At 43.8% G+C, this 20649-nt stretch overlaps 1 protein-coding gene and 1 long non-coding RNA gene across 11 annotated transcripts in view; one reads left to right on the top strand and one right to left on the bottom strand.

Annotated features, from left to right (window-relative positions):
• The window catches only part of HYDIN (HYDIN axonemal central pair apparatus protein), a 384136-nt gene that overhangs the window by 16654 nt on the left and 346833 nt on the right, over nucleotides 1-20649 (bottom strand). For all 8 annotated transcript variants that reach the window (XM_077889901.1, XM_077889900.1, XM_077889907.1 and 5 more), the window contains 10 exons: nucleotides 20358-20565; nucleotides 19539-19760; nucleotides 14509-14678; nucleotides 12002-12200; nucleotides 9792-9950; nucleotides 7576-7853; nucleotides 6122-6341; nucleotides 4288-4500; nucleotides 3182-3345; nucleotides 2160-2310 (listed from right to left, as the gene is read on the bottom strand). In XM_077889901.1, coding sequence (XP_077746027.1) covers nucleotides 2160-2310; nucleotides 3182-3345; nucleotides 4288-4500; nucleotides 6122-6341; nucleotides 7576-7853; nucleotides 9792-9950; nucleotides 12002-12200; nucleotides 14509-14678; nucleotides 19539-19760; nucleotides 20358-20565 — 1984 coding nt within the window. The remainder of the gene's footprint in view (nucleotides 1-2159; nucleotides 2311-3181; nucleotides 3346-4287; nucleotides 4501-6121; nucleotides 6342-7575; nucleotides 7854-9791; nucleotides 9951-12001; nucleotides 12201-14508; nucleotides 14679-19538; nucleotides 19761-20357; nucleotides 20566-20649) is intronic.
• LOC144308991 (uncharacterized) overlaps nucleotides 1-20649 on the top strand; it is a 57714-nt gene that overhangs the window by 8622 nt on the left and 28443 nt on the right. For 2 of the 3 annotated variants that reach the window (XR_013375152.1, XR_013375150.1), the window contains exons 2-3: nucleotides 7173-7238; nucleotides 7821-7989. This is a non-coding gene — a long non-coding RNA (uncharacterized LOC144308991). Of the gene's footprint in view, nucleotides 1-7172; nucleotides 7239-7820; nucleotides 7990-15744; nucleotides 15987-20649 lie in introns of those variants that run through there. The other variant, XR_013375151.1, reaches the window with a different exon arrangement.

Below are 20649 nucleotides of genomic sequence, written 5' to 3'. Positions count from 1 at the left end.
TTCTTTTTCAATATTCTTCTGGCTATTCAGGATCTTTTCTGATTCCATACAAATCTTAAGATTATTTGTTCCAACTCTGTGAAGAAAGTCCATGGTATTTTGATAGGGATTGCATTGAACGTGTAAATTGCCCTGGGTAGCATAGACATTTTCACAATATTTATTCTTCCAATCCATGAGCATGGAATGTTTTTCCATCTCTTCCTTAATTTCTTTCAGAAGTGTTCTGTAGTTTTTAGGGTATAGATCCTTTACCTCTTTGGTTAGGTTTATTCCGAGCTAGCATGTTTTCAAGGTTACCCATGTGTTGCATGTATTAGCACTTCATTTCCATTTCTTTTTAGTGCCAAATGATATTCACTGTATTTATCCATTTGGATTGATGCACATTTGGTTCATTTCCATTTTTTGATTCTTATGAATAATGCTGCTATGAACAGTTATGTACAGGTTCTTGTGTGGACATATGTTTTCATTTTTCCTGGGTATATACCTCGGAGTGAAACTACTGAGTCACATGGCAACTCTGTGTTTAATCATTTAAGGAATGCCAGACTGCTTTCTACAGCAGCTGCACCATTTACACTCCCGCCAGCAATGCAGGAGGGACCCAATGTCTCTACACCTTCTCCAGCACTTATTATTTCCTTCCATTCTTGCCATTTTTCTGTGATCATGTGTTAAAGTCTGTGCTATTACCCAGCTCTATCTTCTAACTTCCTAGTAATCTCTTCAGAGTTCATTATACTACTCAGCCTTCCTCTATGGTTTTCTATTATAAACATTCAATTTGTTTTTAAATTTCCCGGGTCTTTAATTGATTGTTTTCCACAGTAGCCTGTTCTATAATGGATAGGATTATCTGCGTTTATTCCTTTGAGGATATTAATAATATTCATTAAAAATCTTTTGTTTGCTGGGATCCCTGGGTGGCTCAGTGGTTTAGCGCCTGCCTTTAGCCCAGGGCGTGATCCTGGAGTCCTGGGATCGAGTCCCACGTCGGGCTCCCGGCATGGAGCCTGCTTCTCCCTCTGCCTGTGTCTCTGCCTCTCTCTCTCTCTCTATGTCTATCATAAATAAATAAATCTTTTAAAAAAATCTTCTGTTTGCTTTAATAACTCCTTTATCTTAGGGGTTTCCTCTTTGCTGAGCTGGTATTTTCTATTTATGGTGGCTTTTTTTTTTCTTCAGATGTTTCATGATATGTTGATTTTAAGGTTCTCTGTTAGCCTGTGAATGTGAACTGAGTGGAGCAACCTATCTCAGTGATTGTAGGAGAGGAGATGACCTCCTAATGCATAGGTTTTGCTAGTATCTCTTCTGGAGGAAAGATCCTAGGTTCTTTGTTTTTTCACTTTAAAATCTTTCCTCAGCTTTTTTCATCTTCATGATAGCTTCTAAAACTATCTATAAATGAGTAATTTCTATGTATTATCTATAAATGAGTAGTTTCCACATATTATCTTAAGCCTTAACCTCTCCTGTGAGCTACTGACCTATATATGCTCCTTTTCTTCAAAGCATGTATTTCATTTTGTAATTATACATTCACACTACCATTGTTTGGTTATGACCCTTCTTCCTTTATTGGACTGTGCATTCCATGAAAACAGAGACTGTGCCAATTTTTTATCATTGCTGTGTTGCCCGCATTTAGTATAGTATGTGGCATATGTGCTTACAGATGTTTGTTGAACTAATGAATGAATTAGGAGAAACAGTTCATGCATGAAAGACCCCATGGTATGTTGGAGCTGATAGCTCTGAGTTGAGTCCTGGCTCTGACATTACTAGCTATATATACTGGGTGTTCAGTACAATGTTGGCCACTATAAGCATTCAGAAAAAGGGATCTTTTCTCATTATTGTGGTCTGGTGTTTGCTGGCCTAGTGTTATATTCTGCTTAAGGATTTTCATGATTCTGCTGCCTTGAATGTTTGGCGTGTGTCTACATTATGGATGGAGGGCCCTGCATTTGGCTCCATCTTAAAGAGGCTGGGAATTCTGAAAGCCTTTTTGCCAGGTTACTAAATGGTGAGCCCAACAGGAGAAGGATAGGCTGACAGTGAGAGGACATCTTCACTCCCTAATACCAGGATCATCATCCTCAGGGGCAAACCTCCAGGGTCCCAGGGAAATGCCTTTAACGTGTGGATACCTTTGCACTGTATAGTCCCTCCTTGTGGGAAAAGAAGTTCAGCTTGTAGTCTTTCTTGGAGCCAGACAGTACATCAATGTAATCAAGGCCTTTTAGGGTGACGCTTAGGTCTGGCCTCTCTGGTTTCACCATTTCCACAATGACTCGGAATCTGGGGGAGCACAGTAGCACATGAAGAGAGGACAGAGAAAGTGAGACCATCTGCCCAAGGGAAAGAAGGAAAGGTGCTATATCTTTACTCTTGATTTTATGAAAAGCATGGGGGTCCAGGGTTCTGGTCTTCACTCTGTCTCTAACAGTATCAACAACTACCATTTATTGACACCTGTTATGTGCCCTGTTATGTGAAGTTAGAGCTGGTTCAGTGCTTTTCATGCATCACAGGCATTTAATCCTCACAGTGTCTGTAGGAGGTACATATAATTATCACCTCCTAATGAGGAAATAGAGGCCAAGAAGAGGAAACACACTTAGATAAACATGACTGGTTATGGGTAGAACCAGGATTCAAACTTAGGTCTGGGCCTTCATCTACTATGCTACCTGGCAGCTTTCAGTAAGTCTCTTCTTCTAGTCTTTAGCTCCTTCTCTGTAAAAGAAGGGGACAAACCTGCTTGTCCTCAAGCTTTTCTAACCCTCCTCTTCTATTCTACTTCCACTGCCAGTAAAGATCCAAGGGATGTCCTTCTCTGGCCAGTGGCTTAGGCGATAAAGTAGAGCACTCAATAATAACCACCATGATTCTCATTTTGGTAATAATAATAACAGCTAACATTTACTGAGCACTTATTTTGTGCCAGGCACTGGCCCAGGAGACTCAGGTAATCAACTATTCACAGATAGTACTGACTGCCTGGAAGCTTAGAGTTCAGGCAATGCCTGGCCACATCAGGGAACTTTGTCTCTGATACTTTCAGCCCCTCAGTGTCCTCTAGAGGTGCTGACCAGGGGAAGGGCCAGGCTAGACAGTGGAAGTCCTCTCTCCATCTTCTCCACTCTGACACTTTGCCCCAGTCCCTCACCTCTGGGGCTTGTTAAGCCAGTTGTTGATTGGCAGGAGTTCCATGTAGGGTGTCTTACAGGGTACTTCACGGTAGATATTTGCCACAGCTTTGGGGAGCTCAGAAACCCCATGCAGCATGTATAGCCAGCCAGTCCCATCTGGGAGGGGGAAGAAGAGGGTGCCCTAAGGAGAAGAAACATGGTCAGAATGGCACAGAAGGTCCCTTATTATCTACCTCTTAGGCATAGTAATGACATAGGGTTAACAGAGCCCCTCACATAAGCATAATTCTTAGAAAGCAGCTTGGTAGTAGATTTTAAGAGTCATAAAAATGTTCATATGTATTTGAACCAGGAACCCGGCCCCAAGGAATTTAAGAGTCTCATCCTCTACCAATTGAGCCAGCCAGTGGTCTTACTCTAGGGAATTTAAAAATTCCTTCAGAGGAAAAAGGTGCACACACACACACACACACACAAGCACACAGATATATTAAAACCATTTATAATATTGATGAAAATTTGGTAATAACTTTAATATTTATATTCAACAACTGGGGGATGTTAAGTAAATTATGGAACTCTCATTTAAAGAAATATTAGGTAATCATTAAACATGATTATCACAAAGACTATTTAGTTAAACAGAAAAATGCTCATGATATAATGTAAAGTGAAAATAAACAGAATGCAAAATTGGGTATGCTATGATGGCAGCTATGGTTATATCTGAATGAGGGTCGGTAGTGAAGATAGAAGAAAATAGTTCCCTTTTTTAGGGTGGAAGATTGTGGCTTCTTTCCTTTTCTATTTGTATTACAGCCACAATGATGGTATTTGTGCAATTAATCTAAATATTAATTGCTTGATCTTAGTCCAGGACTCTGTTCAAAACTGTGACCCTTGTTCCAACAGAATCCCCTATACATGAAAACATGTGCGTGCCAAGGGAAGCTTTGGACTCAATAATCTTCATGATTCCCTACTGTTCCAACATGATTCTTGGGGACCCCTCTCCTTTTAATATGCTCCGAGCTCCCAGACTCTGTCTCCTCACCTCTTTTGCACGACTCTCCCCTCCAACCACACAGAGGAACCACCATGGGTCAGGGGGGCCTCAGTCTACCTGATGTTTGCGGTTTTCCAAGTTCATGGTACGAGGTCTGTAGGTAATCTCATAGGGCTTGTTTTGTTGATGGGGCTCCAGGGTGATGAACTCAGGCCCCTCCCAGTGCTCGCCCTCAAAGATGGGGTGCAGATTCCAGGTCTGGTTGGTGCGGTTTGAAAGCATGATGGTCTGCGTGTGCTTGGAGCGAACCTGGCAGGTGAAATTCACTACCTGGAAGAGAGCAGGCATTTAAAGTAGGCAGTAGAATTTACAAGTGAGGAGTTCGAGGGAAGGTGCAGGCTGGAGTTACATATTTGGGAATTTCAGGGCATGGTGATTTTTTTTTTAAGGCCAAGAAACTGGATGAGATTGTCAAGAAGTTAAGTGTTTTTAGGAAAAAGAAGAAATTTAATTCTTTATTGGCACACTCCAATGTTAAGAAAAATCAGAAGGGGAGATGAGAGGGAGCATCTAATAAGGTAGGTGGAAACCCAGGAAGGGGTGGTATCCTAGGAGCCATGTGGAGAAAGTGTTGGAAGGATCCTCCTTCAAGGGACTTGTTCAAGGTTTCACATGCTATCAACAGGTCAACAGTTGAGAACTGACCAAATTTAGTAATGTGGACAGTGTGGCATTGGTGGTAAAGAGAGTCAAATATGTTAGAAGATAAGACCAATAGACCTGCAGCTGTGGTCAAGTGGATTCTGACCAAGGTGCAAAGGTATTTCAATGGAGGAAGGATAATCTTTTCAACAAATGGTACTGGAACAATTGGATATCCATATACAAAAAAATAAAATGAAAAGAATTTTGACCCTTATCTTGTACTATGTACAAAAATGAACTCTAAACAGATTGGAGATCTAAATATAAAATTTGTGTCCTGAATATATGAAGAACTCTCAAAACTCAATAGTAAGAAAACAAACAACTCAGTTAAAGATAGACAGAAAATTTGAACAGATACTTCAACGTAGATCATATATGGATGGCAAATAAATACCTGAAAAGATGCTCAACATCGTTAGTCATTAGTGAACTACAAATTAAAAAAACACAAGGAGACACCACTGCATATCTATTAGAATGGCTAAAATTAAAACAACTGACTGTACCAAGTATTGGCTAGAAGTGATATAAGTGGAAATGTCAGACATTGCTGGTAGAAATGTAATATGACACAACTACTTTGGAAAACAGTTTAGTAGGTTCTTTAAAAAAAGTAAATATATACTTGCTTTATGACCCAGCCATCCCACTCCTAGATATTTACCCAAAACAATGAAAGTATATGTACTTGCCAAGACTTGTACATACATTTTCATAGCATACTGACTGATTCCATTTACATAACACTCTTGAAATAATGGAAATATAGAGATGGAGATTAGGTGTCATTTTTACCATAAGCAGTTTTTTACCAAAAGTGGAACAGAGTCCACTCTTAGGTTTCTATGGACATGGTCAGCAGAGGGTTAATCCAAGGCCCCCTCTTTTTTTTTAATGAGAGGAGAGAAGGGTGTTTACCCTTTACTTACAGAGCTTGTGACAGAATTTGATCTAGCCAGAGAAGTCAGTGCAAGCTTCCTTGAGAATGTGATGCTTGAGTTGAGAGCTGAAGAATGAATAGGAATTAACTAAATAAAGAAGGAAAATGAATATTGCAGTAGTGGGAATAGAATATGCAAAAGTCCTATGGCAGGGGTGGGGGAGCAGGTCTGAATGTTTGATGTTGGCACCGAGCACTGTTTGAACAGAGTCACTTGTTTCTAGAAGGCCTAGCTGAATTCACTCGTGGAGCTTGCTGGGCCCACTCTGACCACTGGCCCATCTGTGGGCAGCATCTACTGACCTCTTTTACTGCAGGTGGTCCCACGCAGACTCCAGATAGGGTTAGGCTCAGAGGACTGCCTCCCTGGATGAAGCAGAGCAAGTTTTTATAGAGACTTTCCTTGCCCACCTCAGTGGGATGGTAGGTCACTTCGAAGGAAACCTCCATGCCTGCGGTGATGTAGCCTTCTTCTGGGCGGATGGAGAAATGAGGCTCAAATTTTCTGACATCCCACTTAAACCTTTCCAAGACAAAGGAGACAAGAAAGACAGTTTACTAGTATCCTGGGGGGTCTCCTCAATGCTGCTGGTATCAACAGACTTTGCCTAGGCTTTTAGCTGAGAGGTATACTCCCTTGAACACTCCCTGGGACCTGGGGAAAAGATCTTCACTGGGTGCAGCAGAGGCTGGTAGGGACAAGAGCTAGGTCACCGCTGGGTAAGATGGCTTGGCTGCGTCTCAGACCTGAGCAGGGTGGGAAGTGGCTGCATCTTATCTTATTGTCCACAAGTGACTCATTGGGGAACAGGTGCATGAACATGCTAACACATGCGTGTTCAAGATCACACAGCTAGGAAGTGATTGTGCTAGGACTGGAACTCTCCTGAGACCGTGGCTATAAGCACCCCCTGCGCTTCCTCTCAGGTCAGATCCAGGAGGGCAGAGGGGATGCCCTCATGTGAGAGTTGTACTTGCTTTTTGTGAGAGCCCCATGTAGTCATCCCTCTGTGGGCCAGACAGGAGACAGAGGGTGGTGGTGCAGACCTGTGCTTCCAGCAGTAGGGCTGCCACACTGCATGCTCAGGGTGCTGTTCACCCTGAGGCCTGAATGAGGGTGCCCACTGCAGGTGTGCAGTGCCCACCCACATAGCCATGGTGGCATGCCTGAGTAATGACTGGGGTGGGCACCTGCTGGCCCGAGGGAAGAGTCTGGAAAGGAGAGCAGTCACAGATATATTTGGGTTCCAGTCCTGTCTTTCTCACTTCTGAGCTATGGGACCTCAGGTAAATCACCTGATCTCCTTGAGCCTCACCTTAATCTGTGAAATGAGGACAATATCATATCTTACAGGGGCCTGCCTGGGATAATTAAATGGGAGCTGATATGCAAGAATGCTCAGCACTGCACCTGCACAGCGTAAGTAATTGCTAAATGTATGACTTTGGTAAAGTAATCTCAGTTGTCTCATCTGTAAAATGAGATCAGCCATAGAACTGTCTGGGATTAACAGAGAGGAACCATGTAAAGGGCCTGTAACAGGCACCAAGCAAATGTTACTTATTACATTAATTTTAGTAATCCTGGCAGCAGCAATCACCCTAGCAGGGCCACTGTTGTCACATCTTGAGTGAGGGGAGGGGAAGGGAATAAAAATTTGGCCACACTTGCAAAACAAACATCCAGTTCAAGTCCAGGGCAAATTCAATGTCAGAGGGCTGTGCTCAGCCTTGGGGTGGGCACCCCACTCTCCTACCTCGCACCCACGTCACCCGTGTTCAACATAAGGATGCGACGCGTGGCTTGTGTCTGATACACGACTGGCCCGAAGGGGAGATGCTCCTGGTCCAGGGAGATCTCCAGGGCCTGGCAGCAGCCGCTGAGGAGGAAGAGGGGACGCAGGAGCCCCATACATTCCATGAACACCTCCTCAGAGAAGGGAGGGATGCGCTTCTTTGGGGCAAAGATGACTTCCAGCTTACAGACCTCTTTGGGCTTCAGGGAGATGTTGGAGAATGGTATCAAGGTGATGACCTGGACAAAACAACGAGACTCAGCCACTGAGGGCAGGGGTGTCTGAAGCTTCCATTCCTGGGTCTTGCTGTCAGGATGGCAACAGCCCAGGGGTCATATCCCTTTCTGCTCCCTCCTACTGGCGGGGTCACCTTTGGTAAGTAACTTAAGCTTTCTGTGACTTTCTCTACAGTGAAGATTTGGATCATCTGAATAAATGTGTGGCACACAATAGGCCTTCAATAAATGTTAATTCTCTCCAGCCCCTTGTAGCCAGTGACCCCTGCTCTCTGGTGGAGGAAATAGTAAGGTAAGAGGAAATAGAAAACACTCAGCTTTCTGGTGTCTTTCCAGAGCGCTCCCTGGACTCCCTGCAGCATGCTCCCTGGTGTGCTGTTTAAAATGCACATTCCCAGGTTCTACCCTGGGCCCACTGAATTTTGGGAGAATCTGGAACTCGCATCTTCAAAAGTGCCCTTACCCGTGTGTTCTAGAGTTTGAGAACTGCTGTTTAAATTCATCTGGCTTTCCCATCCCCCTTTGTCCTGGTAGGAATCAATCGAAATCAGCTTTAAGGAAGCTGAAGCCCCTTCCGTGCTTGCGCTGCCTGGGGTACAGGGTGCTGTGCAGTTGCCAGCAGTGGACCGGTGACGGTGTGAGTAACAGGTCACTTATCACCTGAAGAGGCAAAAGTGGCTCGGCCGATGGTCAGGGGCCTGGCCCAGCTGCACTGAGGACTCTGCCTTGGACAAATGAGGAAATGGAAGCAACGAGTCTGCCCTCCCTCTGGATGGCAGCCTGGGCCCTGACATGAGGGATGCCCACCAGCTCTCTTGCTCTGGCTAGCTCTCTCAGCCCATTTTCCCATATCTGGCAAGCCCCAGATGGTTTGCAGCACTTGTGCTATGCTGAATCACACCTAGATTTCCACAACCACAGACCCTTTGGAGCATATGTACCTGGGAGCATACTTCTCCCCAACCTGTCTGTCTGCAAGACATCTCTTCACTCTAAGCTTGGTACAGGCCTCCCTCCACCAGGAGGCCTTCCAACAGCCCGTGGCCATGCTCGAAATGGCCCTCTCCCAAGTCACACCCTGCCTCTGCAGTTTCTAGGCTGTTCTGGTGTTATTTCTGTGTCAGTGATCCCTGGAGACTGCAAACTCCATCAGACCACTCTGTCGTATTCATCTTTCTATGGACTAAATTGTGTCCCCCAAATTCATATGTGAGTAGTGCTCAGCCTTTAGGGTGTAATTAGGTTTATATGAGGTCATGAAAGTGGGATCCTCGTAATGGGACTAGAGCCCTTCCAAGAAGAGATGCCAGAGAGCTTGATTTCACTGTCTCTCTGCTGTGTGGGCATATGGCAAGACGGTGGTAGTCTGCAAGTGATTGTTTAGGGTGTGGGATTATGGGGAAAATGTTTTTCTTTTTTTAAAAAGATTTTATTTATTTATTCATGAGAGACACAGAGGGGGAGGCAGAGACATAGGCAGAGGGAGAAGCAGGCTTCCTATGGGGAGTGTGATGTGGGACTCCATCCCAGGATCCCGGGGATCATGACCTGAGCTAAAGGCAGACACTACACCACTGAGCCACCCAGGCACCCCCAAAATGTTTTTCTTTATGAGCTTCCATATTTTTCAAATTTTCTACAGGATATATATACTCATAAGAATTCATATCTATTGAATCCATCCCTTTTTCTTTCACTCTGCTGCCTTTTGACGTATGCAGTTTCTCTAAGCCTTGATATCCTTATATGTAAAATGAGAATAATAAAAGTACTAGCTCTCTACTGTTTTTCTGAAGACATTCAGAGGTAGCACATGGGAAACTCTTAGAATGGTCTGGCACACAGTAGGTGCACAAGAAGTGTGAGCTGTTAGTGTTGCTAGCACAGTCATCTGTATCATTGTGAAGCACAAAGAGCCCACCGGGAGCCCTGAGCACCAACCTTGGGTTCTTGGAGTTCTGGAATTGAGAACAGGACTGACTGGCTAAAGGTGAGCTGGGTGTGGCTGTTGTTCATGATGGAAACCGTTTTTTTCACAACCTGTCCTGGCAGGACAGCTCCTAACTTCACAATCCTATTGGCTGGATCTAGGATCGAAATCTGCAGAAAGAGATTGGAGAGGAGGGTTCTATCAATTACCCAGAAAAATAATGATCATGATCATCTACTCTGGTGAGGCAAGTGTGGTTCCTCTCTTTCAGTGTCCTGCCTTCTTCATACAGGTGGGCATTCATGCACCCAGTAAACATTCATGTGCAAAAACTACTCCCCAAGCAGCTCATTAAACAACTACATACTTTAAAAAAATATTTTATTTATTTATTAGAGAGAGACAGAGAGAGCGAGCAAGCATGCACAAGCTGCGGGGAGGGGCAGAGGGAGAAGCAGACACCCTGCTGAGCAGGGAGCCTGACTCAGGGCTATGTCCCAGGACCCTGGGCTCATGACTTGAGCCAAAGGCAGATACTAACTGACTGAGCCACCCAGTGCCCCAACAAATACATAATTATAACGGGGTCAAGAGTCATGAAGGAAAAGCTCAGGGTACCTTGAGAGCGCATACAGATGCTGAACTGGCTGGGGGTCCTGGGGAGGCCTCCCTGAGGAAGGCATGTCTACACTGCATGGAGAGCTAAAGGCAGGGTAGGATCTAGTCAGTTTGAGTCAGGGTGTCTGTGAGATTGGAGGACACCCGGAGCCAGGGGACACCCCGTGGCAAGGCCCTGAGTTGGAGGAGTGGCTCAGTCAAGGCCTGTGGCCAGGAAGGAGGGGCACACTGAGAAGACAGGCTTGGAGGTAGCCAGGGTTTATGCTGGGAGAAGTGGGAAGCCAGGGAAGCATGGAATGACCCGATCAAACGTGTATTTTGTGAATGCTCTGGCTTGTCACTCTGTGAAGACGGGCTGGAAGATGGCAGGAGAGAAAACTTTGAGGAGTGACAGTAGCTGACCATTCAGACTAGAATGGTGGCAGCACAGATGGACCAGCAGACACGCTTCCAAGTCCTTATAAGGCATTGATTGCAATGCTGCCCTGGATGGATCAAAATCAGGCTGGGCCTCGCCCACAGGACAGCACTGACTCACACTCAGCAGCACCCACTGGTCACTGTCATTTGATCACTCACTAAACTGCACACGCCCCTGCTCCTCAGCTTCATTTATATCCAGCCCACATGTTTCCATTCTCTCTAAAAAGCTGAGAGTCTCTAGCAACAGCCTGTGCTACTGGAGGGCAGAGAACATGTTTAAGTCATCTCCGGATTTCCCCCAAAGTACCTAGCACACGGTGGGTGCAGAATGAGTGAGTGATAGAACGAATAAGTGATATTGGAAGAGACCTCCACTCCTCTGGCTTGGGTGCAGACACACCAGGTGGCAATGTCCTGTAGTTCCTCTAGCTTGGTGGGAAGGCATCCAGGGGACACATCCCCTCCATCCCTCCCACATCTCTCTCTCTCAGTGGCTGCAATGTTCTATGCACTACCTGAGCATCTTGGAAGGCCAAAGTCTTCCAAAACCTTCTATTAAAAATGCAGATATACCCACCAAACAGACTCCTTAAATGTTTACGAGACACTGGGGAGAAAGGGATTAGCAGCAGGATTTTCATTAGGAGCTCCTACTTGGAAGAGATGCCCTCAAACAAATATAATCCTGGAATTTGTACCTGGCTCAGGAATATTAATCAGTGTGGCTTTAAGGAGAGATGTTTCACAATTGAAACGTATGTCTGCATACATATCCCAAACAAACTGCTATCCAAAACAAATTTTGCCTATTTTTTTTTCAAATCTTGCCTATTAAACCTGAAAACAAAACATGGCCTGATGTAAGAAAAGAAGGATGTGGTCAGGATTATACATCTGACAGTCCCAAAACAAACTTCTCCAAGAAAATGTTTCTCCGGTGCCTGTGATTAGTTGTAACCTATGAGACACGAAAGTTTGGTATTGAATAAGGTCTATGATTCACTTGAGTCAGATTTGACAGTTCATCTTTTGGAAGGGACTGGCTGGCCTCTGACAGAGGAGCTTGGGGGCTGGATATGGGGAGAGGGGAAGAAGAGTGGCCTCGGTGGCAGGGGGATAGGTGGCCGGGAGGGCAAAAAGGAGGATGCCAAGCCTGAGGATCTCCCCAACTGTCTCTTACCTTCATCTCGGTGCCTTTCCCTTTGATTTCAATTACTTGTTGTGAGAGCCCATTGATTTCAAAGGGGATGAGTTCTCGATAACTGATACTTTCTCGAGGATAAAAGGTGATTGGAATCTCCAGTGTCTTTCCCGGCTTGATCACATCAACACGGAAGTTCACCTCAAGGTGTGCGGTATTGGTGTAAAGACAGTCTAAGCTACAGAAAATCAGAAGGAAGGTGTGTAAATTAGAGGGTCCACATACTTCTTGTTTTCTCTACAAAGGAAGAGCATTGGCAGCACCAGCCTGTGCTCTTGGAGGTCAAAGACCAGAAAGACTGATTTTGTCCCCTTGGTTCTCTGAGCTGGGTACTGATAGTTTCCTGACCTGCTGCCCTAGAGTCACAGCATTTAAGGGCTGTGACTCAGCAGTGATCCAGCCCACACTGCCCTGGGCATAAAGTTACTTACCCCAAATCACACCCTGAAATCCTGGTAGAACCAACCCTCAAACTCAAAAGTGCCACAGCCCTTTGCTCAATGCTCTTTGCACTGAATTTGTCCTCTTTTTCTGGAAAATGCAGCTCATGGCTTTGTATCCTCTCATAAGAAGGACGTTTCCTGGGGTGCCTGCGTGGCTCAGTAGGTTAAATGTCTGACTCTTGATTTCAGTTCATGATCTCAGGGTTGTGAGATCGAGCCCAGTATCAGGCTCCATGCTGGGTGTGGAGCCTGCTTAGGATTCTTTCTCCTTGCCCTGCCTCTCCCCCTGTCCACCCCCCGCCCCCGCTTGCTCTTTCTCTCTCTGAAAAAGAAGAAGAGAAGAAGAAGAAAAGAAGAATAAAAGAGGGAGGAGGAGGAGGAGGGGAGGAGAAGGAGAAAGCACTTCCTAAGTAACTGGGTGGCAAAGCGCAGAGGAGTATGTGTTCTGAAGTCACACAGACAGGAGTTTGGATCCGGACTGTATCACTAACGAGCTATGAGATCTGAGAAAAGTTACTTGGCCTATTTGGGTCTCTGTTGCCTTATCAGTAAAGCTGAGACAGTGACAGCTACCTCATAGTTGTCGTGAGCATTAAAGGGAATACAGTGACCAAGTCAGTTGCTAAGCCGGGCACAGAGGAAATGTTCCACAAATGTTCTCATTATCACTAAGTGCTCAACTACACAGCATCTTCGAAGACCACATCCGCTCTGAAGACCATGGCCATGACCTCTGGCCCCTGGACCTCTCCATTACAACACTTCCTTGTCTGTCTTCCAGGTAGTTAGAGGAGTCCAGCTAGATCAATAAACCGCACTTAATGCCTTTGTGTAGGACTCCTATTGAATTAAATCATGCAGGAGAGTGCACGTAGATAAGGTTTTTAATTAGCATTTCAAATCACATGACACTCTTGTAACTTACCCTTCAGGATGCTAACCATCATTATTACAGCAGCAGCAGCGGATAACTGAGCATTTCCTATGTTCCAGGCACTGTTCTCAGTACTCTCTCTAGAGGAACTAATTTAATCCTCCTAATAGGCCCATGGGTGAGATGCTATTATTATCCGCCATCTCAGAGGAGGAGAGTTTAACCTTAGAACTTAGGCTTAGGGGATCCCTGGGTGGCTCAGCGGTTTAGCACCTGCCTTCGGCCCAGGACATGATCCTGGGGATCTGGGATCGAGTCCTGTGTTGGGCTTCCTGCATGGAGCCTGCTTCTCCCTCTGCCTGTGTCTCTGCCTCCCTCTCTCTCTCTCTGTGTCTTTCATGAATAAATAAATAAAAAATCTTAAAAAAAAAAAGAACTTAGGCTTAGAACTTAGGCCTATGCTATCTGGTACAGTAGCTACTAGACACATGTGGCTATTCAAATTTAAATCCAAATTAAAATGAATTAAAATTTAAAAAATTAAAAATCCAGTCCCTCAGTTGCATCAGGCACATTTTATGTGCTCTGCAGCCACGTGTAGTCACAGGTTGCCATATCAGACAGCACAGATATGTAACACTTCCAGTGTCCAGGAAAGTTCTATTGCATAGAACTAACCTAGAGAGCTTTGAGGAAACAGGTCTCTGGGTCAGCCTCTGGAAATCCTGTTTCAAAAGGTCTAGAATAAGGCCCAGAAACCTGGACTGGAATATTCTACACAGGGATGGTACAGAGACGCTGGATTTTAATCAGAAGACTTAGGCTTGGTATAGATCTGTTATTAACTGGAAAATAATGGGCTGAGAAATTCACTTTTTAACTCTTCAGACCTTGGCTTCCACATCTGTTATGTGAAGAAAATAAATGCGAGCCACTGAGCCTCTCGTCGAGTCATCTGGCATTGCTCTCCTCACTTAAAGAAGATTTTTAGCAGAAATCTGAATCATGGCTACCCAAGCATTTGTTATGGAGAAAAGAAACTTCAGATTCTGGCCCAACTGTCTTTGACTCTGTACCATAATCTTTCTTTTTCTGTTTTGGCAAGACTTCACCTTTAGGACCCACAAGGAGCTACAGAATCATCTGGAAGCTCTGGGAAGTCTGCTTACCTCATAGACGTTTCTTCCTTGTTGGTGACAACCAGGATTTGTTTGTATGGGGGCATCCCAGCTTGGTAGATGAAGCAGGTCCCAAAGTTGTAACTGGTGAAGGAGAAATGAACGGCTGGGCTCACAGCGCAGCCTGAGATGCTGCACATAAACATCGGGCCATGGCTTATCTGTGGGGAGAGAATGGCAGGCAGAGAGTGATTAGAAATGTGAACAAAGGCTCCTCAAGTCCTCAGGTAAAAGAGGAAAGCAGTTGGTGCTTCCCCCCATCCCCCTGCCAAAAACAAAACAAAACAAAAAAACCCCAAACAGGTCCGTGGACTTCATCGGCAGAGATTCTGACTCACAGGTTAGAAGGATGTTTCTAGCAGTAATGTCCACAATAGCTAAACTGTGGAAGGAGCCTCAGTGTCCATCGAAAGATGAATGGATAAAGAAGCTGTGGTCTATGTATACAATGGAATATTCCTCAGCCATTAGAAATGACAAATACCCACCATTTGCTTCAACGTGAATGGAACTGGAGGGTATTATGCTGAGTGAAATAAGTCAATTGGAGAAGGACAGACATTATATGGTCTCATTCATTTGGGGAATATAAATAATAGTGAAAGGGAATAAAGGGAAAGTAGAGAAAATGAGTGAAAATATCAGTGAGGGTGACAAAACATGAGAGACACCTAACTCTGGGAAATGAACAAGGGGTAGTGGAAGGGGAGGTGGGCAGGGGTTTGGGGTGACTGGGTGACAGGCACTGAGGGCAGCACTTGGAGGGATGAGCACTGGGTGTTATGCTATATGTTGGCAAAGTGAACTCCAATAAAAAAAAAACACTCAAAAAAAAAAAAAGTTTGTTTATGTGAGGAAAGCAAATTGGGTGCTCTGAGATCAGATCCTGCACTGGTTCCCGCAGTGATGACTCAGGTGGCAGGCAGAGGGGTGAAAGACACTGCTAGTTCCTGCCCCACATCTGCTTCCCAAGGGTTCCTTACTCATAGGGCTTGGGTTAGTTGCCAATGTGATTGGGTGAAAATACTTGAGTTCCTATCCTTCCTTGACACTATGTCATCAGACATAGTTCTGGTCATCAGGATATAAACACAAGAGGACAAGACCGGTATCCTATTTTGAATACAGAGGCAGTCTTGCTGGGAAAGTTCAGTTGGTTGGTTGTTGTTGTTTTTTTGGTTTGTTTTGCCTTCAGGCTCTTCCCTCTTATTTCCACTTTGAATGCAGACACAGGGCATCCAGGGAATGGCCATCTTGTGACCAGGAAAGGACAAGAATGAGGTCCAAGGCTCCAGTGTGAAGGGTGAAAAAGTACAAGATATAAAGAGCAATGGGTCATACCCGGATTCTCAGCAAGATGACACATGTGCCTGTCGGGATTTGAACTTAATTTGCTCTTCAGAAATTTTTATAAAATGAAATTTTGTAAGTTGATAATTGATTTAAAACAATATACCCACTATTCATCCTAAACGTCATTAGAATAAACATAACGGTCACTGCTACAAGTTTTCATTAATGACTTTACAGTTGAAAACAGTTTCTTACTTAAGGCTTTACAAATTAAAAAGAAAATTGAATTCAATTAGCCAACATATAGCGCATCATCAGTTTCAGATGCAGTGTTCAATACTGTATCAGTTGCATGTAACACCCAGTGCTAATCACATACGTGCCCTCCTTAATGCCCCAAGCAGTTACCCCATCTCCCTGCCCCCGCCCCTCCAGTGACCTTCAGTGTGTTTCCCAGAGTTAAGAGTCTCTCATGGTTTGTCTCCCTCTCTGATGACTTCCCGTTCAGTTTTCCCTCCCTTCTCCTTGGATCCCCTTTGCTGTTTCTTATATTCCACATACAAGGGAAGCCATATGATAACTGTCATTCTCTGATTGACTTATTTCACTCAGCAGGATACCTCCAGTTCCATCTTTACTTAAGGCTTTTAAACTCTTTACATTTTGTGGCTGATTCCCTGAAAATGATTAAAATGGACCACCTTCGGCTTTTCTGCCAATTAGAGCAGGAAGGTCCTGTGACATGTGTGATATTTCTTTTTGCTGTAAGGCACAAAAGTTCTGAAAAAGATGGTTCTCAACAGGGATGGGCCCTTTCTGAGGTGGCGTGCCTGGCACTTGGCAGAGAAGATGGCTGTAACATTGCCCTTGAGTTCCAGGCCAGGAGTTTTACAGTTTTATTTTTTCTAATTGAAAAAAAAAATTTTTTTTGGACCGTGTTATGACTTCATGTCTAAGTTATGGACTGGCCAGCAACTGACCTTGGGTTCCAATTGTTGTAACCCTGGTTCCCTATCAGTTGCCTTCTCCTTGAGGATATGAATAAAGACAATGTCTCCTTGCTCTGTTGATTGTTGCTTTTGCTGTGCAAAAGCTTTTGAGTTTGAGGTAGTCCTGCTTCTTTATTTTTGTTGCCTGTGCATTTAGTATCATATCCAAACCAATGTCATGAAACTGTCCCCTGATGTTGTCTTCTAGTAGCTTTATAGTTTTAGGCCTTATGTTTAAGTCTTTGTTTTCTTGTAAAATTTTTATTTATTCATGAGAGACACACACACAGAGGCAGAGACCTAGGCAGAGGGAGAAGCAGGCTTCCTGTCGGGGACCTGATGTGAGACTTGATCTCAGGACCTCAGGGATCACGCCCTGAGCCAAAGGCAGATGCTCCACCACCGAGCCACCCAGGCGTCCCTATGTTTAAGTCTTTAATACATTTGCAGCTGACTTTTGGGCATGGTGTAAAAGGCTCAATTTCATTCTTTTGCATATGGATATCCAGTTTTGCCAGCACCATTTGTGGAAGAGACTATCCTTTCCCATTGTGCAGACTTGGCACCCTTGTCCAAGGTCAGTTGGCTGTATATGTGCGCATTTATTTCTGGGGTCTCTGTTCTGTTCCATTGAGAGTCAATGAGTCTGTCTCAAAGTTGGTATTTTACTATTTTGATTATGGTAGCTTTGTAATGTATTTTGAAATCAGCAAGTGGAATGTCTCTAGCCTTGTTCTTTTCCCTCAGGATTGATTCAGCTATTTGTGGTCTTTTGTGGCTTCATATGAATTATAGAATTATTTTTCTGTATTTGTAAAACAAATGCCATTGGTATTTTGATAGGGATTGCACTCAAACTATAGATGGCTTTGGGTAGTATGGACATTTTTATAATATTGGGGCTTCCCATCCCCAAACAAAAGATGTCTTTCCATTTGTTTATGTCTTTAATTTCTTTCATTGATGTTTTGTAGTTTTCAACTTATAAGTCTTTTACCACTATAGTTTATTTCTGACAATTTAATCCTTTTCTGTGATATTGTAAATGAGATTGTTTTCCTAATTTTTTTCCAGATAGTTTCTTGTTAGTGTATAGAAAAGCAACTGATTTTTGTTTGTTGACTTTATGTCCTGCAACTCTACTGAATTATTTTATTAATTATAACAGATTTTTTTATTTAAAGATTTTATTTGTTTGATAGAGTACATGAACAGAGGGAGGGGCAGAGGGAGAAGGACAAGCAGGCTCCCCTTTGAGAGGTGAGCTTGATGTGGGACTCAGTCCCAGGACCCTGAGATCATGATCTGAGCCAAAGGCAGATACTTCACTGACTGAGCCACCCAGACGCCCCAATTCTAACAGATTTTTTTAAATGGAATCTTTTGGGTTTTCTGTAAATAAGATCATGTTGTTGGCACACAGGGACAATTTTACTTCTTTTCTGATTTGGGTACCTTTTCTCTTTTTCTTGTCTAATTGCTCTGCTGAGGACTTCCAGAAGAGTGGGCATTCTTGCTTTGTTCCTGATTTTAAAGGAAAAGCTTTTAGCTTTTCACTGATGAGTATGATGTTAGCTCTGAGCTTTTCATATATGATCTTTATTATGTTGGAGTACTTTCCTTCTAATCCTAGTTTGTTCAGAGTCTTTGATGAATTTTGTCAAATGCTTTTTTGCCACTTCTACTGAGATAATCATATGATTTTTGTCCTTTATTTTGTTAATGTCAGATATCACATTAATTGATTTTTGTATGTTGAACCATCCTGGCATCTGAGTGATAAGTCCTACTTGGTTGTAGTGTATGATCTTTTCAATGTATTGTTGGATTTGGTTTATTGATATTCTGTTGAGGATTTTTGTACCTATATTCATCAGTGATACTGGCCTATAGTTTTCTTGTGGTGTCTTTGTTTGGCTTTGGAATCCAAAAGAATTGAAATGAGGATCTTGAAGAGGTATTAACACTCTCATGTTCAGTGTAACACTATTCATAGTAGTCAAGATGTGGAAACAACCTAAATGTTAATTGACAGATTAAGAGATAAAGAAATTGAGGCATCTACACACAATACAGTCATTTTTCTTGAATAAATGATCCTAGGAATGTTGCAAACCTTTTAAGAGTTCTGAAAAAGTTGATTTTGCTGGTTTTTGCCAGTGTTCTCATCACTGTGGAAGAGCAGCTCTTCAAGGGTCCTTTTCTGCCATTCCTGAGGACATCGTAATTCCTTGGGTTTTCATTCAATAACTTATTTTAGAAAATGTTACATATATTTTGTCTCTCTTGCTTCCTCTTTACTTCCCGTTCATCTCCCTTTTTAACTTATTTATGTTAAATATTTTGTTTATTTATTCATGAGAGACACACAGAGAGAAGCAGGCTCCCTGTGGGGAGCCTGATGCAGGACTTGATCCCAGGATCCTGGGATCATGACCTGAGCCGAGGGCAGATGCTCAAGCATTGAGCCGCCCAGGGGTCACTCCCTTATTAATTTTAATAGCTGCACAGGATTCCAGGGCATGGATGCTCAACTGCTTTTCAATGGACACTTATTCACCAGCTGCCTCAACTGTAGGTGAGGCCTTTATACTAGAGATTGTGAGACTGTCTCCAACACAACCACTGTCTAGGAGCTTCTGGCAGGGTAGAGAAGACAAGGGACATCCAGGAGAATTAATCTCTCAAGACAGAGTGCTGTGAGTGCTTTCAGTGTCAGACGATGTTAAATGGTCTCACCTTGATTCTGAGTTCCAGGCCTTTCAAGACACACTTCTTAAATGGCTGGAAAGACAGGGAGGCATGGGCACTCTGACCCACATCCACACTGCCATCAATGGGTGAAAATTCCAAGTACTGCAGCAGGGCTTTGGGGCCGGAGAGCTCTGCCTGGAAGCTGAAGTTGAACTTTCCAGTGTTGATAAAGCTGAGCTCGCACTGAACACATTCGTTCAACTCTACCTGAGGGACAGGGAACAGAGAAGTATGTTGATGGAATGCAAGTCATGGTTCCCTTCTCTGGGGTTAGGATATGTAATATGTTGGGGAAAATACCCTTTGGGAAATAGGGATGACAGATGATATTAGTGAGGTGAGTATCATGGACTTAATGTAGTCAGATGTACCAGCAAGAGCTACTAAGAGCTGGGGGACCCTCATACCTGAAGAGTGAGATGGCAATTTAATTCTTAGACCTCCCTTGGTAGCCAAACATCCTTCCTCTATGTTTAACACAAGTGTTCTTACCTTCCCTACCATCTATCCACCCCCTGAAAAATAAGTAAACTATATGCACTATATACACTAAACTATATGCATTCTGAGGATGGAGAAGCTTCTGGCATGTTTCTGTTCTCCTAGGCTCCCTGGAATTTGAAACAGATTCAGCTAACACTCACTTGTACAGCTTTTTCCAGCCAGTGTGAAGAGAATGAGACAGAGAGAGAGAGAGACAGAGGAGAGTGTAAGAGAGAGAAGGGGGTGAGAGAATGAATCAAGAGAGAGAGAGAGAGAGAGAAGGGGGTGAGAGAATGAATCAAGGCTCTCTCACACTCTTACCTCATAGAAGTTGATAATGTTAGTCTCTTTGGGACTCAGGAGAGTGATTAAGCCAGTTCTGTCCTTGCACTTGACCTCTGCATTCATTGTGTATCCCTCAGCCTTGACATTTAAGGTCAGAGGCTGGGCTTTCTTTTTCACATTGCAGATCAAATTAAAGTTCACATCTCCTTCTTGCTTTGGTGTGAAGAAAATATCAATTGGGAATCTGGTCAGGGAAGAAGACAGCAGATTAGCTGACAAGGCCAACCTACTATAACCTGCTGAAGAATATGAGCCCGATGGATTAGCA

This window comes from Canis aureus, chromosome 3 (genome assembly GCF_053574225.1).
Source record: "Canis aureus isolate CA01 chromosome 3, VMU_Caureus_v.1.0, whole genome shotgun sequence".
NCBI classification, from domain to species: Eukaryota; Metazoa; Chordata; class Mammalia; order Carnivora; family Canidae; genus Canis; species Canis aureus.
This window is presented reverse-complemented; position numbering and strand designations above follow the sequence as displayed.